Raw genomic sequence first — 16,459 nt, 5'->3', positions numbered from 1 at the left:
CTACGCATTGGGAAGCAGCCACCAATGTATTAGAACTAGTGGAGTTAGCTTTAATGATTTCCGTAGGTCATGCATGTACACGTTGCAACGTAGGTGCATTGGTTTTAGAATTTGCTACGACTTGACACATAATTAACTTTTACTTTAATTTGGCATACGAAGTTCATAGATTTTATGGTGGACTTGGTTGGAAGCGGCTGCTGTTGTCTGCACTTGTCATTGAGAATATAGCATGCCAAGATAAGATGTTCTAGCAAGAGTTTTGTGTTTCACAGTGCATGTTTGCTACTCGGTTTTTACGTTTGATGGTACCTTATGGCACAGAATGTTTAAAGTATGTTATGCAGCAAAACAATGTAAATATTTTGATGTGTTCGTCAGTAAGCGTATTACTGCGTTGTATTTATTGGTTTCCTTGCTTTATTGCACTTGATAATGCGATAATGTAGTCCCGAAACAAGTTGTGCTAAAAATGTCACGCATTTGACAACTGATGGCGTAATGTAAGCAGTATCTTGTCAACAGTAACCTTACAAGTGATACGCAACACCTCTTCTGTAACAACTGCCAGTGCTTTCTCTTTCTTTCTCTCTCTCTCTCTCTCTCTCTCTCTCTCTCTCTCTCTCTCTCTCTCTCTCTATTTGTGGTAGCTAACGGCCATTTAGCGAAATAAAACTAAGTAATTGACATGAAATATAACAGATAAACCGATGACATGATAAGACAGCATACAGATACAAGTTTAACAAAGGTCTTTAGAAACCTGCTGTTGACTGATACGTTTTGTTAATTTAAAGAAAAAGATGAAAAAACAATACAACAGTACTAACGATTAACAATGGTGCTGTGGCCTACAAAACAAATAAAAATGAAAGTACACATTTACCAAATATTTTAGCCTGGGTATGCATTTCTTCCAATCTTTTATTACTCCACCTCCATCTTCACCTATCTGTCCATCTCCTCCTTCGCCCTGTCAACCAGCTCCTCCCCCTCTTTTGTCCATCTGATCCTTCGCCTCTGTCCACCTCCTCTTCCCACATTTACTTCCATCTCCTCCTTCCCATTTCTTTGTCAATCTCCTACCAACTCTTTCTGTCAATTTACTCATACACCTCTTTCTATCTATCTTCTTCTCCCCCTTTCCCTGTTCATCATCTCCCTTTTCTTTCTCTGTCCATCGCCTGCTCTCCCCTCTCTCTGAGTATCTTTCCTCTTTCTCTGTCCATTTCCACTCCCACCTCTCTGCCCATCTCCTCCTCTTCCCTTGTTCTGACTATATTCTCCTCCCCTATCCCTGGCCATACCATTCTCCTCCTATTTGTACCTACCTCCTTCTTCCCCCTCGCTATCTGTCCATCTGCTCGTCCGCGCTTCTCTCTCCACAATAACTCACTCACACCTATTGGAGGCTGGAGGTTCTTACCCCTGCAATATTTCTTTCCAGTTGCAACTAATATGTGTATAAAAATTGACTTAATTTTTCCAGGAGTTTAGGATGAGCTTTTTAGCTGTTTCTTTGCGCATACGCTTGTGTCATGTGTGTTTCAGAAATATTTCATCTATTTTACATATGCAATACTGGCCATTAAAATTGCATCACCAACAAGAAATGCAGATAATAAACGGGTATATTTTGGACTAATATATTATACTAGAACTGACATGTGATTACATTTTCACGCAATTTGGATGCATAGATCCTGAGAAATAAGTACTCAGCACAACCATCTCTGTCCGTAATAACGGCCTTGATACGCCTGGGCATTGAGTCAAACAGAGCTTGGATGGTGTGTACAGGTACAGCTGCCCATGCAGCTTCAACACGATACCACAGTTCATCAAGAGTAGTGACTGGCGTATTGTGACGAACCAGTTCCTCGGCCACCATTGACCAGACGTTTTCAATTGGTGAGAGTTCTGGAGAATGTGCTGGCCAGGGCAGAGGTCGGACATTTTCTGTATCCAGAAAGGCAACATGCTGTCGTGAATTATCCTGCTGAAATGTAGGATTTCGAAGGGCTCGAATGAAGGGTAGAGACACGGGCCATAACACATCTAAAATGTAACGTCCACTGTTCAGAGTACCGTCAAGGCGAACTAGAGGTGACCCAGACGTGTAACCAATGGACCCCGTGTCATCACGCCGGGTGATACGCCAGTATGGCGATGACGAATACACGCTTCCAATGTGCGTTCACCGCGATGTCGCCAAACACGGATGCGACCATCATGATGCTCTAAACAGAACCTGGATTCGTCAGAAAAAATGACGTTTTACCATTCGTGAACCCAGGTTCGTCGCAGGCGCTCCTGTCTGTGATGGACCGTCAAGAGCAACCGCACCCGTGGTCTCCGAGCTGATAGTCCACGCTGCTGCAAACGTCGTCGAACTGTTCGTGCAGATGGTTGTTGTCTTGCAATCGTCCCCATCTGTTGACTCAGGAATGATCCCTTCCAGCCATGCTGGTAAGATGCCTGTCATCTCGATTGCTAGTGATACAAGGCCGTTGAGATCGAGCACGGCGTTCCATATTACCCTCCTGAACCCACCGATTCCATATTCTGCTAACAGTCATTGGATCTCGACCAACGCGAGAAGCAATGTCGTGATACGATAAACCGCAATCGGCTGGAAACTTTCCTCGTGTCAGCACATTGTACATGTCGCCACCGGCGTCAACCTTGTGTGAATGCTGTGGATATCACAGTATCTTCTTCCTGTCGGTTAAATTTCGTGTCTGTAGCGCGTCATCTTCGTGGTATAGCAATTTTAATGGATAGTAGTGTATTTCTGCACAAATTTCAGATTTATGTCTTGCGCATTTCACCCTTCAGTTTCATTTTCACGCAGCTTAGTATTCATGACGTCGTATCTCCTGGACTATGTGCTGCATAATGAGATAATTTTGCAGCAGGATCCAGTGGTACGTGTGCCTACAGTCTGCAGAATCTGTTGTGAAGATAGACAGCAGTAAAAAAGTAATTAATTAAAACGGCATGTGTGAAGCCCAATTTTTATGCACCTCAGTCTTTATGACCACATATCTGCTTAATTTTGTGTGGTACAATGGTATATTTTTGTAGGTACATTCGGCGGCAGACGTGGATAATGTCTGTGAGAAGTGTTGCGAATAGAATTAGTAGCTATGACGTAATAAATTTAATAGTCTGGCACGATGCGGTAGTTCCTCAATTAGTAATGTTTATAATGTCATATCTCCTCATTTCTGTATAGTACAATGACGTGAAGTACCTGGTACATTCAATGGTACAAGAAAATACAGCCTGAAAAATGTGTCACGAATACAACTAGTAGTATGGAAGTAATAAAGCGTAATGCTTCGTGTGACAGTTTTACTGCACGAACAGCGAAAATGTAGTAGGCGATAAACTTTTTTGTTTAATCGTTTTGTGGGGCTCGTCAGGGAGAAAAAGTTTCGTAAATGTTTGAAATTATGTGCCAGTATTGTTGGAAGACTGTAAGTACTCTCACACTCAAACCATGATGACTTAAGTGTAGGCATTCTCGCTCTAGCCCCACCCGCTTGACACGTGGGTGGTTCTTACCCACATAGGGTTCTTTCCAGCCAGTAAATGATTCGTGTATCTAGTTTGGTGTAAATCGGTCCAGTGATTTAGGAGAAGATGTGGTACATCCAAACATAAATATGGTTCAAATGGCTCTGAGCACTATGGGACTTAACATCTGTGGTCATCAGTCCCCTAGAACATAGAACTACTTAAATCTAACTAACCGAAGGACATCACACACATCCACGCCCGAGGCAGGATTCGAACCTGCGACCGTAGCAGTCGCGCGGTTCCAGACTGAGCGCCTAGAACCGCTAGACCACCGCGGCCGGCTATTTGTATGCATTTTATGTTGGTTTGCCGTTAGAATTCCCATGATTGTTCCCTTATGTACAATTCAGTCGTGTCCAATTAACGTGAACAGTTGGCGAAATGGGTTGGCTCCGTAAAATTTTTCATTTCTGTTCAAATGATCTGAAGATGGCGGTTTAATTTCGCGTAAACTAGTAACCACTGTGTATTTTTATGCGATGTGGGCGAATAAACGTCTGTAATAAGAGCAACCGTACACATACGTATGTACATCCACTTTTATAATATGTACAGATTCCGTTTGCTTGTCAGGTGAAAAGCGGCCTGCAGCGTGGGCAGAGTGTAGTCCGCGACGAGTCGGCCACTTTCACCTGGAGCGAGACGGCGCACTCTGTGCTGAAGGTGAACATGCGAATACTGTTCTTCTGCGGCGCGTGGCCGCTGTCCGAGTCGGCCCTGGCCTGCGCCTACATCGGCGCCGTGCTGCTGGCGAGCCTCGCCAATATGGCCGAGGCCGCCCTGGGCATCGCCTTCGGAGAGGCCAGCATGGACGAGATCACGCTGGTGCTGCCCAACACGCTGACCACGGCCTGCGGCGTCGCCAAGCTGGCCTTCTTCCTGAGCGACCGCCGCCGCTACTTCGCCCTGGTGCGGCGCACGGACCGCCTGGTGGCCCCCCAGGAGGAGCTGCGGGCGGCGGGGGCGGCGGAGGCGGCAGAGGCCGTCGGCCGCCGAGTGCGCGCCTTCGCGCTCTTCCTGGTCGCACTCGTCGGCGTCCAGGCCGTCGTCTGGTTCCCCATGCCGCTCATCGCCAGCCCGGGAGAGAGGAAACTGCCGTTCGGGCAGCTACCCTGGAGCAACTACACACAGGTCAGTTTGGCACAGGGCGTCTGTGCCACTAAACGGACGAAACTACAACCCATAACTAATTGTAGATCAAAACTCAGTGATACAGTCTCCTCGATCGCAGCAGATGCTTATTTTAGTTGGGAATCGGTTTCGGTCTATAATTTAGAGCATCTTCAGACCCTAAGCACCATGATGGTGGCTGGTGGCGGTGGAAGAGCTAGATCCGTAAGAAGACGGTGTACTGTTTCTCCTGGGTGGACTGGGGTTTTAAAAAAAAGGCAAACTATATATTACGATAAATTTGATAAATGATCGACAAATACGCCAAAGAAAAAGAGATGGAACTACAATAGAGATGTTATTCCATGGTCTCTTGCGCTTCTATCCATGAACTATCTTTCCTTTGTCATTCTCTTATCTTATATGCTTGGATTCGGACCTAAGAGGAAGTTTTTGTGTAAAGCTCATCTTGCTGTACCAGTTGATAAGTTGTACTTTAAACCGGAAAAATAGAATGGTTATTTTGTCAAACGAATTTGTGTATGTTGTCAATCGGCTGTGAGTCTGATACCTGGACTGCCATAAGTAGATATGGGCCTTAACAAAGAATTTTCATTGTCAGGCGCCATCTTAGTAAAAACTTTAACACTTTTCTTTTAGCTCATCTACGAGACGTGCCGTCGGGTAGGACAATTAACTTTATTTCAGATCCCACGAGACCGGACGGAACTACTAATAATTTAACAATTTTATTTGCAGATTTTCTTTATATCACGAGACAACATCCCAGGCAGAAAAAGTCTGGTCACAGGATTCCAGTTCCATTATATAATTTCATTTGTAGATGCTACTCTTGTTATCTTATATTGGGGAATCGAGACGAAACCACGATAAGTTACGTATTACGGTAGTGTTCATCGAACAGATTTGGCAAATATTCTCTGATGCAATAAGCACACGAATTCCCACGAACCTGGAATAATATCCATAGTGTTGGGAAGTAAGAAAAGGACAATTACTTATCGACGATTACGTAACTATGTAAGTAGGCTGTTTAGGTTTTTTATTGGTAACGCCGCCGCCACGTAGCGCTCTGTATAAAAATCACTGGCTGTGCCGTGTGCAGTCTGTGGCTGGTTTGCATTGTTGTCTGCCATTGTAGTGTTGAGCAGCGGCAGCTGGATGCTAACAGCGCGTAGCGTTGCGCAGTTGGAGGTGAGCTGCCAGCAGTGGTGGACGTGGGGAGAGAGATAGCGGAGTTTTGAAATTTGTAAGAATTGGTGTCATGAACTGCTATATATATTATGACTAGTGAGTTAAATACATTGTTTGTTCTCTATTAAAATCTTTCATTTGCTAACTATGCCTATCAGTAGTTAGTGCCTTCAGTAGTTTGAATCTTTTATTTAGCTGGCAGTAGTGGCGCTCGCTGTATTGCTGTAGCTTGAGTAACGAAGATTTTTGTGAGGTAAGTGATTTGTGAAACGTATAGGTTAATGTTAGTCAGGGCCATTCTTTCGTAGGGATTTTTGGAAGTCAGATTGCGTTGCGCAAAAAAATATTGTGTTTCAGTTTAAGCACAGTCTTGTATAATTGTTCTAAGGGGACGTTTCAACTACCCTGAGAACTAAGCTAGTCACTGAGTTCTTATACACGTCGGGCTAAATTAAACAACACTTTACACTGTTAGTAATATTCCTACATTAGTTATTTCTCTTTTATACTGAGGCATTGCATTAATGTGTGTTTCTTTTTGTAAAGTCACGGCTCATATTTTATTTTATTACGTTACACTTATAGTCACAAAATAATAAAAATAATTATTTTATTACATTACAACGGACAAACGAGGGCTTACGGGTATGACTCTCTACACTATCACCGGCCACCATCATGGTGCTTACGGCCTGAAGATGGTCTAAATTGAAGACCGAATCCGACTGCCAACGAAAACAAATATCCAGACTTTGTTGATGCATTTTGGACTTGGGACAGCGGCTGGTAAAATATTTAACAAAGAAATTCGCCAAAGAGCCGTGCAAATAGAGAAGTTATTTTATTTCCACTATCAGTTTCAGTAATTCAGTATGCCATCTTCGGACCTCATATGCACATCTCAAAAATTATCGCATTGAGCATACTGGGGCCACTTGTTTCTGGGTGTCGTATATTCTCCACTGCTTCCTTCGAAGACTTGATTGCAGCTGAATTGTCAAAACTGGTAGTGAAAAAAAAGAATAACTTTTCAATTAGCACTGCTGTTTGGCGAATTTCTTTATTAAAAACAAACATCTGTTGCTGTCGAGGCTGTTTTGCTGAGTTTTAACGTTTTATACTGCTCGACCTTTAAGCTCCACTGATAAAATACCGTTTAAAATTTTAGATGGCAGTTACGTATTGTCTATCAAACAGCTTCCAAGGGCAAACAAAAATTTGATTTTCATTATTTCGTATAGTTATTTACCCAATTGTAAAATTTAAAATGCTCTTGTAATCCACTCATTGAGAGGTATAATCATACACTGACATCATTCTTCAAAGAATGGACGGCCCAAATTTGGCACGACTGCCACAGCGTTCAGCCTGACTGCACACTTCCCCCGCACGCTGTCTGAGTGCAAGGAAGGCGAAATGGGAGAAACTGCGAACGAAATGGAGTCGCGCTGCATATGACTTGGTATTGTGTCTTACATTTCTCAACAGTAGAAATTGCTAACAAAACAAAATATCAGTAATCTTTAATTGTTTTTCGAGCGCTTGAGATATAATATAGCTGTTATTACTGTCGGCATACGGACAGACGCAGACAATATTTCAGATTTTCGCACTCAGATTGCCTCATAATTGTGACGTATTTAGTTCCATAATCAAAAATATGTTTATCGAAATATAACGCGAGATCAACAAGTTTCGGTTCGAAGACGTTACAGTCCAGAATCGGCATGCCAATCAGGCAAAATCGCACTGATCATTGAGGCAAGCCGGCCGCGGTGGTCTAGCGGTTCTAGGCGCTCAGTCCGGAACCGCGCGACTCCTACGGTCGCAGGTTCGAATCCTGCCTCGGGCATGGATGTGTGTGATGTCCTTACGTTAGTTAGGTTTAAGTAGTTCTAAGTTCTAGGAGACTGATGACCACAGATGTTAAGTCCCATAGTGCTCAGAGCCATTTGAACCATTGAGGCAATTATCCCACCGATGCGTCAGCTTGAAGATATACATTAGGGGAAACTACGTGTCGTGCTGGATGAAGAAGTCTGCAACTCCCCAGTGCACATCCTAGTCGGACAGCAATCGTCGTCCCTTCGAGCCCCCTTTTTTTAGAGACCGAAGACGTGATAAACGAATGGGCAGAAATTGAGACTGTACGGAATGTGCTCGAGTGTCTCAAATTTGGCATAATTCAGCGTTACGTGAATTGCGATATGGGGGCGTAGCACAGGTTGGGGGACCTGTCCACAACGGTTCTTTTCGACATATTGGGTGATCAAAACGTCAGTATAAATTTGAAAACTGAATAAATCACGGAATAATGTAGATAGAGAGGTACAAATTGATACACATGCTTGGAATGACATGGGGTTTTATTAGAACCAAAAAAATACAAACGTTCAAAAAATGTCCGACAGATGGCGCTGGACAGCAAATCGCCACTGACTGCACATGACAATCGTGTATAAAACGAGCTGTAATGAGAGAGAGAAACAGATGCGCCAGCAGTCGCAGCATGTTGACTTTACCTGAAAAGGCGCTTTTAGTGAAGCTGTGTTATCAGAATGGGGAATGTGCTAGTTCAGCGTTACGATCCTATTGCCATAGGAAAGGGATTCGAACGAGTAAAGGTCCGTTGACAAATGCAGCTGTGGCGAGAATGATTTCGAAGTTCGAAGCCACGGGTCGTTCAGACGACAGACCCCGTAGTGGCCGACCGATTACAATGCGAAATGCTGTTGAGACTGTAGCGGGTTCGTCTATGCACGGGGAGGCAGCGCTCGTGCAGTCGCACGTCGCACCGGCATTCAATACACTACTGTTTGGTTGGCACTGAGGTGTATTCTCCGATGCTAACCGTACAAAATCCATCGGAATCATGAACTGTTACTTGGCGATTTAGTGAAGCGGAGGGCATTTGCGATGTGGGCGTTTCAAAAGATGATAAACGGGTATTCATTGGACAAATATATTATTCTATAACTGACATGTGATTACATTTTCACGCAGTTTAGGTGGATACATTCTGAGAAATCAGTACCCGGATCAACCAGCTCTGGCCGTAATAACGTCCTGTCTTAATACGCCTGGGCATTGAGTCAAACAGAACGTGGATGGCGTGCACGGGTACAGCTGCCCATGCAGCTTCAACACGATACCACAGTTTATCAACAGTAGTGACTGGCGTATTGTGACAAGACAGCTGCTCGGCCACCATTGACCAGACGTTTTCAATTGGTGAGAGATCTGTAGAATGTGCTGGCCAGGGCAGCGGTCGAACATTTTGTGTGTCCAGAAAGGCCCGTACAGGACCTACAACATGCTGTGGCGCATTATCCTGCTGAAATGTAGGGTTTCGCAGGAATCGAATGAAGGGCAGAGCCACGGGTCGTAACACATCTGAAATATAACTTCCACTGTTCAAAGTGCCATCAGTGCGAATAAGAGGTGACCGAGACGTGTAACCAATGGCACCCCATACCATCAGGCCGCGTAATACGCCAGTATGGTGAATACGAATACATGCTTCCAATGTGCATTCAGCGCGATGTCGCTAAACACGGATGCGACCATCATGATGCTGTAAACAGAACCTGGATTCGTCCGAAAAGAAGACCTTTTGCCATTCGTGCACCCAGGTTCGTCGTTGAGTACACCATCGCTGGCGCTCCTGTCTGTGATGCAGCGTCAAGGATAACCGCAGCCATGGTCTGCGAGTTGATAGTCCGTTCTGCTGCAAAAGTCGTCGAACTGTTCGTGCAGATGGTTGTTGTCTTGCAAACGTCCCCATCTGTTGACGCAGGGATCGAGACGTGGCTGCACTATCCGTTACAGCCATGCCGATAAGATGCCTGTCATCTCGAGTGCTAGTGATATGAGGCCGTTGGGATCCAGCACGGCGTTCCGAATTACCCTCCTGAACCCAACGATTTCATATTCTGCGAATAGTCATTGGATTTCGATCAACGCGAGCTGCAATGTCGCGATACGATAAACCGAAATCGCGATAGGCTACAGTCTGACCTTTATCAAAGTCGGAAACGTGATGGTACACATTTATCCTCGTTACACGAGGCATGATAACAACGCCGTTCACCTGCTGTTTGTGTATGAGAAATCGGTTGGAAACTTTCCTCATATCAGTCAGTTTTAGGTGTCGTCACCGGCGCCACCTTGTGTGAATGCTCTGAAAAGCTAATCATTTGCATATCACAGCATCTTCTTCCTGTCGGTTAAATTTCGCGTTTGTAGCACGTCATCTTCGTGGTGTAGCAATTTTAATGGCCAGTAGTGTAAGTTGTTTCAGGCCTTGCAGTGTCTCATTGTCTCCGATGTTCAGTGAAGTCCACTTAAAATTCTATGTCTGAAATCCATTCCAGATGTTCTGATTTTCATGCCAGTTCTCCATTTCCCTACACAAATTCGATAATAGTGGGATTTAAATCGAAAACTTGTTCCAGGCGTACCCCTTGATGTAACCAACATAATATGCAGTTGTATACAGGGTGGTCATACACAGTTTAAAATGCTTGTAAGGATGCTACAGTGGAGATTGTGCCGATAACTAATTGTTCAGAAAGAAATTCGATTCGTTTCCGAGTTATTTAAAACTGAAGTTAGCCTCTCAAGCACTGGCACGCGCTACAGTACAGTAACGCAACGAAACTCGGTGGTCTGTGAGTTACCACTTGTTCAAATGCTGTTTCGGAAGTGACAGATTTAAGCCAAGAGAGCAAAAGCTACTGTTGTTCGGTTCGAGAAAACCAAACGAAGAACGCGTTTCGAGACGCTGTCGCGAGTGGGCTGCTTCAGGCTGCGAGAAAGACGACCTGATTTGCTAACGTCAATTCTAAGTAGCTCAGAAACAGCGCAACATATTGAATTTCCTCTTAAAAGTTATTTCTCAGCACAATCTCCCATGCAGATTTTTTCTGACCGCTCTATGTATAGTCTCCATATCGTCGTACAGTACCATCGAAAATTGTTGCAACAGAAACTGGGATGCAGTTCTGCCACAAAGGTGTACAAGTGGGATTTTTTGATTTGATTTGATTTCATCAGGGAAGCAAAAACAACGTTGCTCAAGACCGCTCCTGCTCGCACCGAAACAGTTTATTGTGCGGTATCGTTCCCTGTGTCTCTAGTAAAGCCAACCAGTGCCCTTGAACAGTGCAGACAATTTCGTCGGGGCTGATTGATCCGAATATTCTGTGTCTTTTAATCTCCAGTGCCTCGCATTCGAAGATCAGATGTGATGCGGTTTCCTCGCCCACACTATTCATCCTACATTTAGGGTCTTCTTCTATTCACCCCATTGTATGTATGTGTTTTTTGGTTCCCATGGCCTGTCAGTAGTAGAACCATGAGTTTCATTTCTCTCCTGTTCAAGCCGAGGATTATGAGACTTCTCTTAGAACATGGCTTCGGCATCAATACCTTGTCATGTTTTTGCTGTTGGACTTTAGCCCAATAGTCTACATGGTATCTCCTTGTCCAGTCTCGTAGTTTTATTTTGATCATTTCCTTGGTGATTGTCATGACAGGTTCCGATCCAATTAATGGTATCATCGCCCCTCTTCTGGCCAACCTATCGGCTTGCTCACTACCAATAATTCCTGAGTGACCATGGACCAACAATTGGTTTAACCTATTGCTTTCCCCTAGCTCCAAAAGGACTTTGGGGCCTTTTGCCACGATCTTTGATCTTTTTGCTTTCAGGACTGCATGGTTGTCTGAATAAATGAAAATGCTACGACCTCTGTAGCACCTCCACAAATTCTCCTCTACTCACACCCTGACAGCAGATATTTCTGCTTTGAACACAGTGGCCGTTTTCCGTAAAGAGATTACACCCTCCAGCCTTGGCTGCACTCCATATACCCCGGTCCCAACACCTTGGTCTGTTTTCGAACCGTCAGTGAACCAGACTATGTCCACATTGCGGTGTTGAGATTTGATCTCCCAGAGGTCTCTACTTCCCATTACTACATTGAAAGGCTTGTTGAAGGAGCTAGGAGTTATTATATGTCGGCTGGTATTTCCCCAACGATACCTATGACTACCTCAGTATTTTTTAACGCGAGATCCTGGATACCCCAGTGAGTTCCAGTTTTTGCCAGTCTTTAACTTGCACTGTGCTCTAGCCGCTGCCTCCATCTTTATCCACAGATCTAATGGAGGCATGTCCAGTATGGTTTCCATCGCAGCAGCGAGTGTGCTGCTAATTCCACCTGTAATGGCTAAGCACGCCAAACTCTGCACCTTAACAAGCTCCTTAGCAGCTACCTGCTGCTCTACCTTTCTCCACCACACTGTAGCCCCATAAGCGACCCATAGGTCTTACTACCGTGGTGTATATCCAGTACATACTCTTGGGGCTTAAGCCCTGGTTTTCACCACAATCTCTCCTGGTACTCATTAGAGTACCTTTCGCCTTGGATCAGACGCTCCTTATGTAATGGGTCCACGATAGTTTTTCATCCATGGCTACCCCTAGATATTTCACTATTCTCTTCATTGATAGAGTTTCATCGAGAAGCTTGAGATTCCATTATATGTGTTGGATCTGCTTCCTCGTAAATGGTACTACAACAGTCTTCTTAGGACTGACCGTTAGATCCTGTTTCCTGCACCAAGCCCAGGAGGGAAGTGACCATGGTGAACAATTTACGTAGTCTGGAGTTTTCCTGATTTGGATGCAGATGAAGGAAATGTAATGCAGAGAAACTAGAAACCAGTATTTCTTCATTCATTAGTCCATTTTTACACGTTTTGGCGTTAGACGTCATCGGAATTCTGGTTCAGATAAAAACCAGAGGATTACATGTTTACATGGTTGACTTGAACATGAACAGATCGCTCATGTTCGTTTAAAGTCAAGCATGTAACTTATCATTACACCTCCAAATTTCTAACACAAGTTCTGGTAGCCAAAGAGTGAGATATCACTCATGTGTTCAGGGATCGGAAAACGATCATAGTGGCAAATATTCCAAGTAAAGCTGCTGTTTCTCATGACAGAAACGTTTCAGGTTCAGTCGCCCAACGAAAGGTAAAATAGTTCTGCTGCTGGAGGCCGCCAAAATGCGAACTGTGGGGTTAAACTACACATGTAACATTCAGTTACTTCGACGTTAAATTTTAAACATGAAACATAAATAGAGCATAAATCTTCAAAATGCTTACAGCCGAACAAAAATTTCATTACGCGGGAAATCAGAAAAATAGGGAAACATAACCGCGAAACAGCAACAGCAGCGGCTCCTTCCATCGTTCGATAACCCCACTAAAATCTTTTATGGTAGACTTCGGAAAGGCTGGGTCACGGTGATTTAGACAATCTTTTCAGGTCACTGATAACGTGAATTATTATGCGGTGGGTTCCGTGAAAGGAACATAGTTATATTTTACTTTTAAAAAATCGCTGTCAGCTGTACTACACGTTGATGCAGAACTGACGAATAACGTGATTCGACCACAGATCTTAAATTTTAAATTATAAAGTTAAAGGCAATGAATCAGTGTTGGTAATCAATGTAGTTAAAAATAACGGTATGATTTCTTGGGTGATAATTATAGCACAAAATCGAGACAGAGTACGAAAGAAATAAGAAAAAAGTAAAAAGGAAAAGTACATAAAAAGAGCCGGGAAGTTGAAACGTGATTCTGGCTGACACAGCTGAGACATGTAAGACGACAGCCGTGAGAGCTATGTGCCGCTACTAAGGAATTCTCGTAATTTCGACGCCAAAATTACATCTCAGTTCCAGAATCACACACCACACGAATGCTAGTGATCTGGCTTTTCCCATGCTGCAGTAATATGCATAGTTCCTAAACAAATAACAGTATTTTCTTAGCAATTATTTTAGTACGACAAGATACATGAATTACTGACTTCCCACTGTTTCTTTTTTAGGTGCCATTGTACGAGCTATCATACACACTGCAGTGCGTCTCGAGCTTCACCATAGCTAACATCACCCTCGGCTTCGACTGCCTCTTCATGGGGATCATGGAGTTCGTGGCGGTGCAGCTGGACTTGCTGAGCTTACGGTTGACCAACTTGCGTCTCGATGAAGCGGTCTGCAACAGCGAGAAGAGTCGCGGACGTGGCTGTGTGGCTCAGACGGCCAACGCGCACGACGCCGCCCACAGGGAGCTGTGCCTCTGCATCGAGAGGCACCAGGAGATCATCAGGTATGGGTGACGGTGATAGACAGAGGAAGGGCAGAAGGCGAACGGCGTAACTGGCGCAGCGCCATTTTTGGCATTACAACCTGCCTAAATTTTCTTACGGATTGATGCAAATAGGAATGAAATGTTACGCAATTCCCTGCAAGGTATTTATTTTACTTGAGAGTTAATGGAGAGTGTAATGAGAAAATTATATTTCTTAGGGTTCAGTACCTCAGTCAGTAAAAAACGGAACCGTTATAGGAATACGCTATTGTAGACTGTTCAAACCCCTTTTTCTCAGCAACGGGCTGACGTATCGGGCTGAAATTTATGTCACATGTTAAGGTCTACAGTCTCTTGGCGACGAAAACACTGGAGCTTCTAAGTCAGCGCAATTAAAAGATACGGCCATTTATGCCACATATTTTGACACTCGCAGACTCCCTCATCAAAACCTACTTCCCGTTGGACTAGAATCACGAAATTTGGCAAGAAGCTAGGGCTAATATTAAAATCAAAGGGAAAAAAACGAAAATTGTTAATTTGTAATTATACCACACGAAAAAAAGTTTTGTCATTCGTTATAAGTCTGTACGTCCGCCCCTTTGTTAAGAGCCCTTTTCATCAGGAACGGGTAGACTTATTAAGTTGAAATTTGTATCTCGTACTGATGTTTATGGTCTCTTGGTGGTATAATTAACATTAGCTTTTAAACCAGTTGAGTCAAAAGATGTGGTCATTTATATCACAAATTTTATTCTCGCATACTCACTCATCAAAATGTGTAAAATAATTCCCGTTTATCTCGAATCATGAAATTTAGCAAGAAGAAAGATTTCAAAGCGCAAGTAAAGGAAAAAGTCAGAAACATGTTAATTTGCAACTATATGATAAGAAAAAATTTTGTTTTGTCATTTGGATCCGACTTTTAGATTGAAATTAAAATATTCTCGAAAGTCTTGGCAACCCTGTGACCGATATGTTACCAGTATCAATTTCGATAACAAGCGAAAATCGTGGAAATTCTCGACTCTCGGAATGGATGAACCTCCTACACACATAATTAAATTGTGCGTAACAATCAGTCAGAGAGTCGTACTCACGCCTGGTCAGTTTATTCAGTATAATAACAATGACCCGTTGCTACTGAAATCTGGCATGTAAGGAGATCAAAGTATGTGTGTTATTTCACTATCGTGTTTCGATTCGCAGTCTGTCATTGACATTACTTGCAATATGATTCCAAGCGTTAAAACCCAGAGTTCAGTATTGCGAAACCAGCAGAGATAAGTCTATATACGAACAATACGTATATTAAAGGTGTTGCTATGACGAGACACCAATAAGGATAGCTTTATGCAGCGTCTAAACAATATCTGTTCACGTCATACCACAGTCGTATAGAGGCAGTCGAGACGAATAATTTGACATAGGACACTTGTGGTATATCAAGCCGGGAGACAACCAAAACTGTCCTCAAAGCCTCCTAAGGCACAGTGTTTGCGCATCGAGCGGGATGTTGAGTGTCCTCTTTCGCTCTTAGCGGTATAGCTTTAAGTCAGGTAGATTTTAGAAATTTTTTATTTCTTTAACATTAGTGACTTAAACTTCCCCGTGTGAGTGGTGAAAGATAAAAGAATTTCCTAAATGTTTTGCAGAAATTAATTACTTTTACAATTCGATCTAAGCCTAACCCTTACAAGAATAGCAGTTTCGTAGTAAAATAGCCAGAGAAACAAACTGTTTTCGCTTTTAAATTTCACGACATTATAAGGTAAAATAGATACACAAAAATGTCAGTTTCACAATTTATTAGCGCAAGAACAATGTGAATATTAAATTCAAGCACAGTGTTAGTGAGAAAAAGAAAAGAACTTCAAAGAGTTAATAGCGGCTGTGGTGGTGACATAAGAAGGCGAGAGGATATGGAAAATCACGCGCATCGTGCATGCGCTGTAGCTTACATGGGTTTTGTAGGTCACTTTGAGGTGACCCGTCTTGATCGACCACAAGTGTCTGTATAAAATTATTCGTCTCGATTTCCCCTACACCACCGTGGTACATTGTAAACAGTTACTGCTTACACCAAGCACATCGGTCGGCCTAATTTCAACTTCCCTCAAAGTGCGTACACAGTTACGAGCAGCATTCTCACGAATGGCCAATACGCCACTCGGTGAGCATTTGGTGAACCACATTGCTTATGACCGTATATATACTTAGAGCACACAACAGTGGCGTTTCCACTAAGACTGGCCGCCCCTTTGTGCTCTCTAGAAAAACAGAAACTGACAGCAGGTCGCTGCCGCCTACCAGTTCGCGACCCGCTAGGTTAGTATGTGAAGGTGCACATTTACATATGAGCCGAGCGGGTACC

At 43.5% G+C, this 16,459-nt stretch overlaps 1 protein-coding gene across 1 annotated transcript in view; it reads left to right on the top strand.

Annotated features, from left to right (window-relative positions):
- Positions 1–16,459, top strand: part of LOC126285205 (odorant receptor Or2-like) — a 65,771-nt gene that overhangs the window by 13,933 nt on the left and 35,379 nt on the right. The window contains exons 2-3 of the mRNA XM_049984510.1: positions 4,159–4,716; positions 13,823–14,103. Coding sequence (XP_049840467.1) covers positions 4,159–4,716; positions 13,823–14,103 — 839 coding nt within the window. The remainder of the gene's footprint in view (positions 1–4,158; positions 4,717–13,822; positions 14,104–16,459) is intronic.

The sequence above is a fragment of the Schistocerca gregaria genome, chromosome 8 (genome assembly GCF_023897955.1).
Source record: "Schistocerca gregaria isolate iqSchGreg1 chromosome 8, iqSchGreg1.2, whole genome shotgun sequence".
In the NCBI taxonomy this organism is placed as follows: Eukaryota; Metazoa; Arthropoda; class Insecta; order Orthoptera; family Acrididae; genus Schistocerca; species Schistocerca gregaria.
This window is presented reverse-complemented; position numbering and strand designations above follow the sequence as displayed.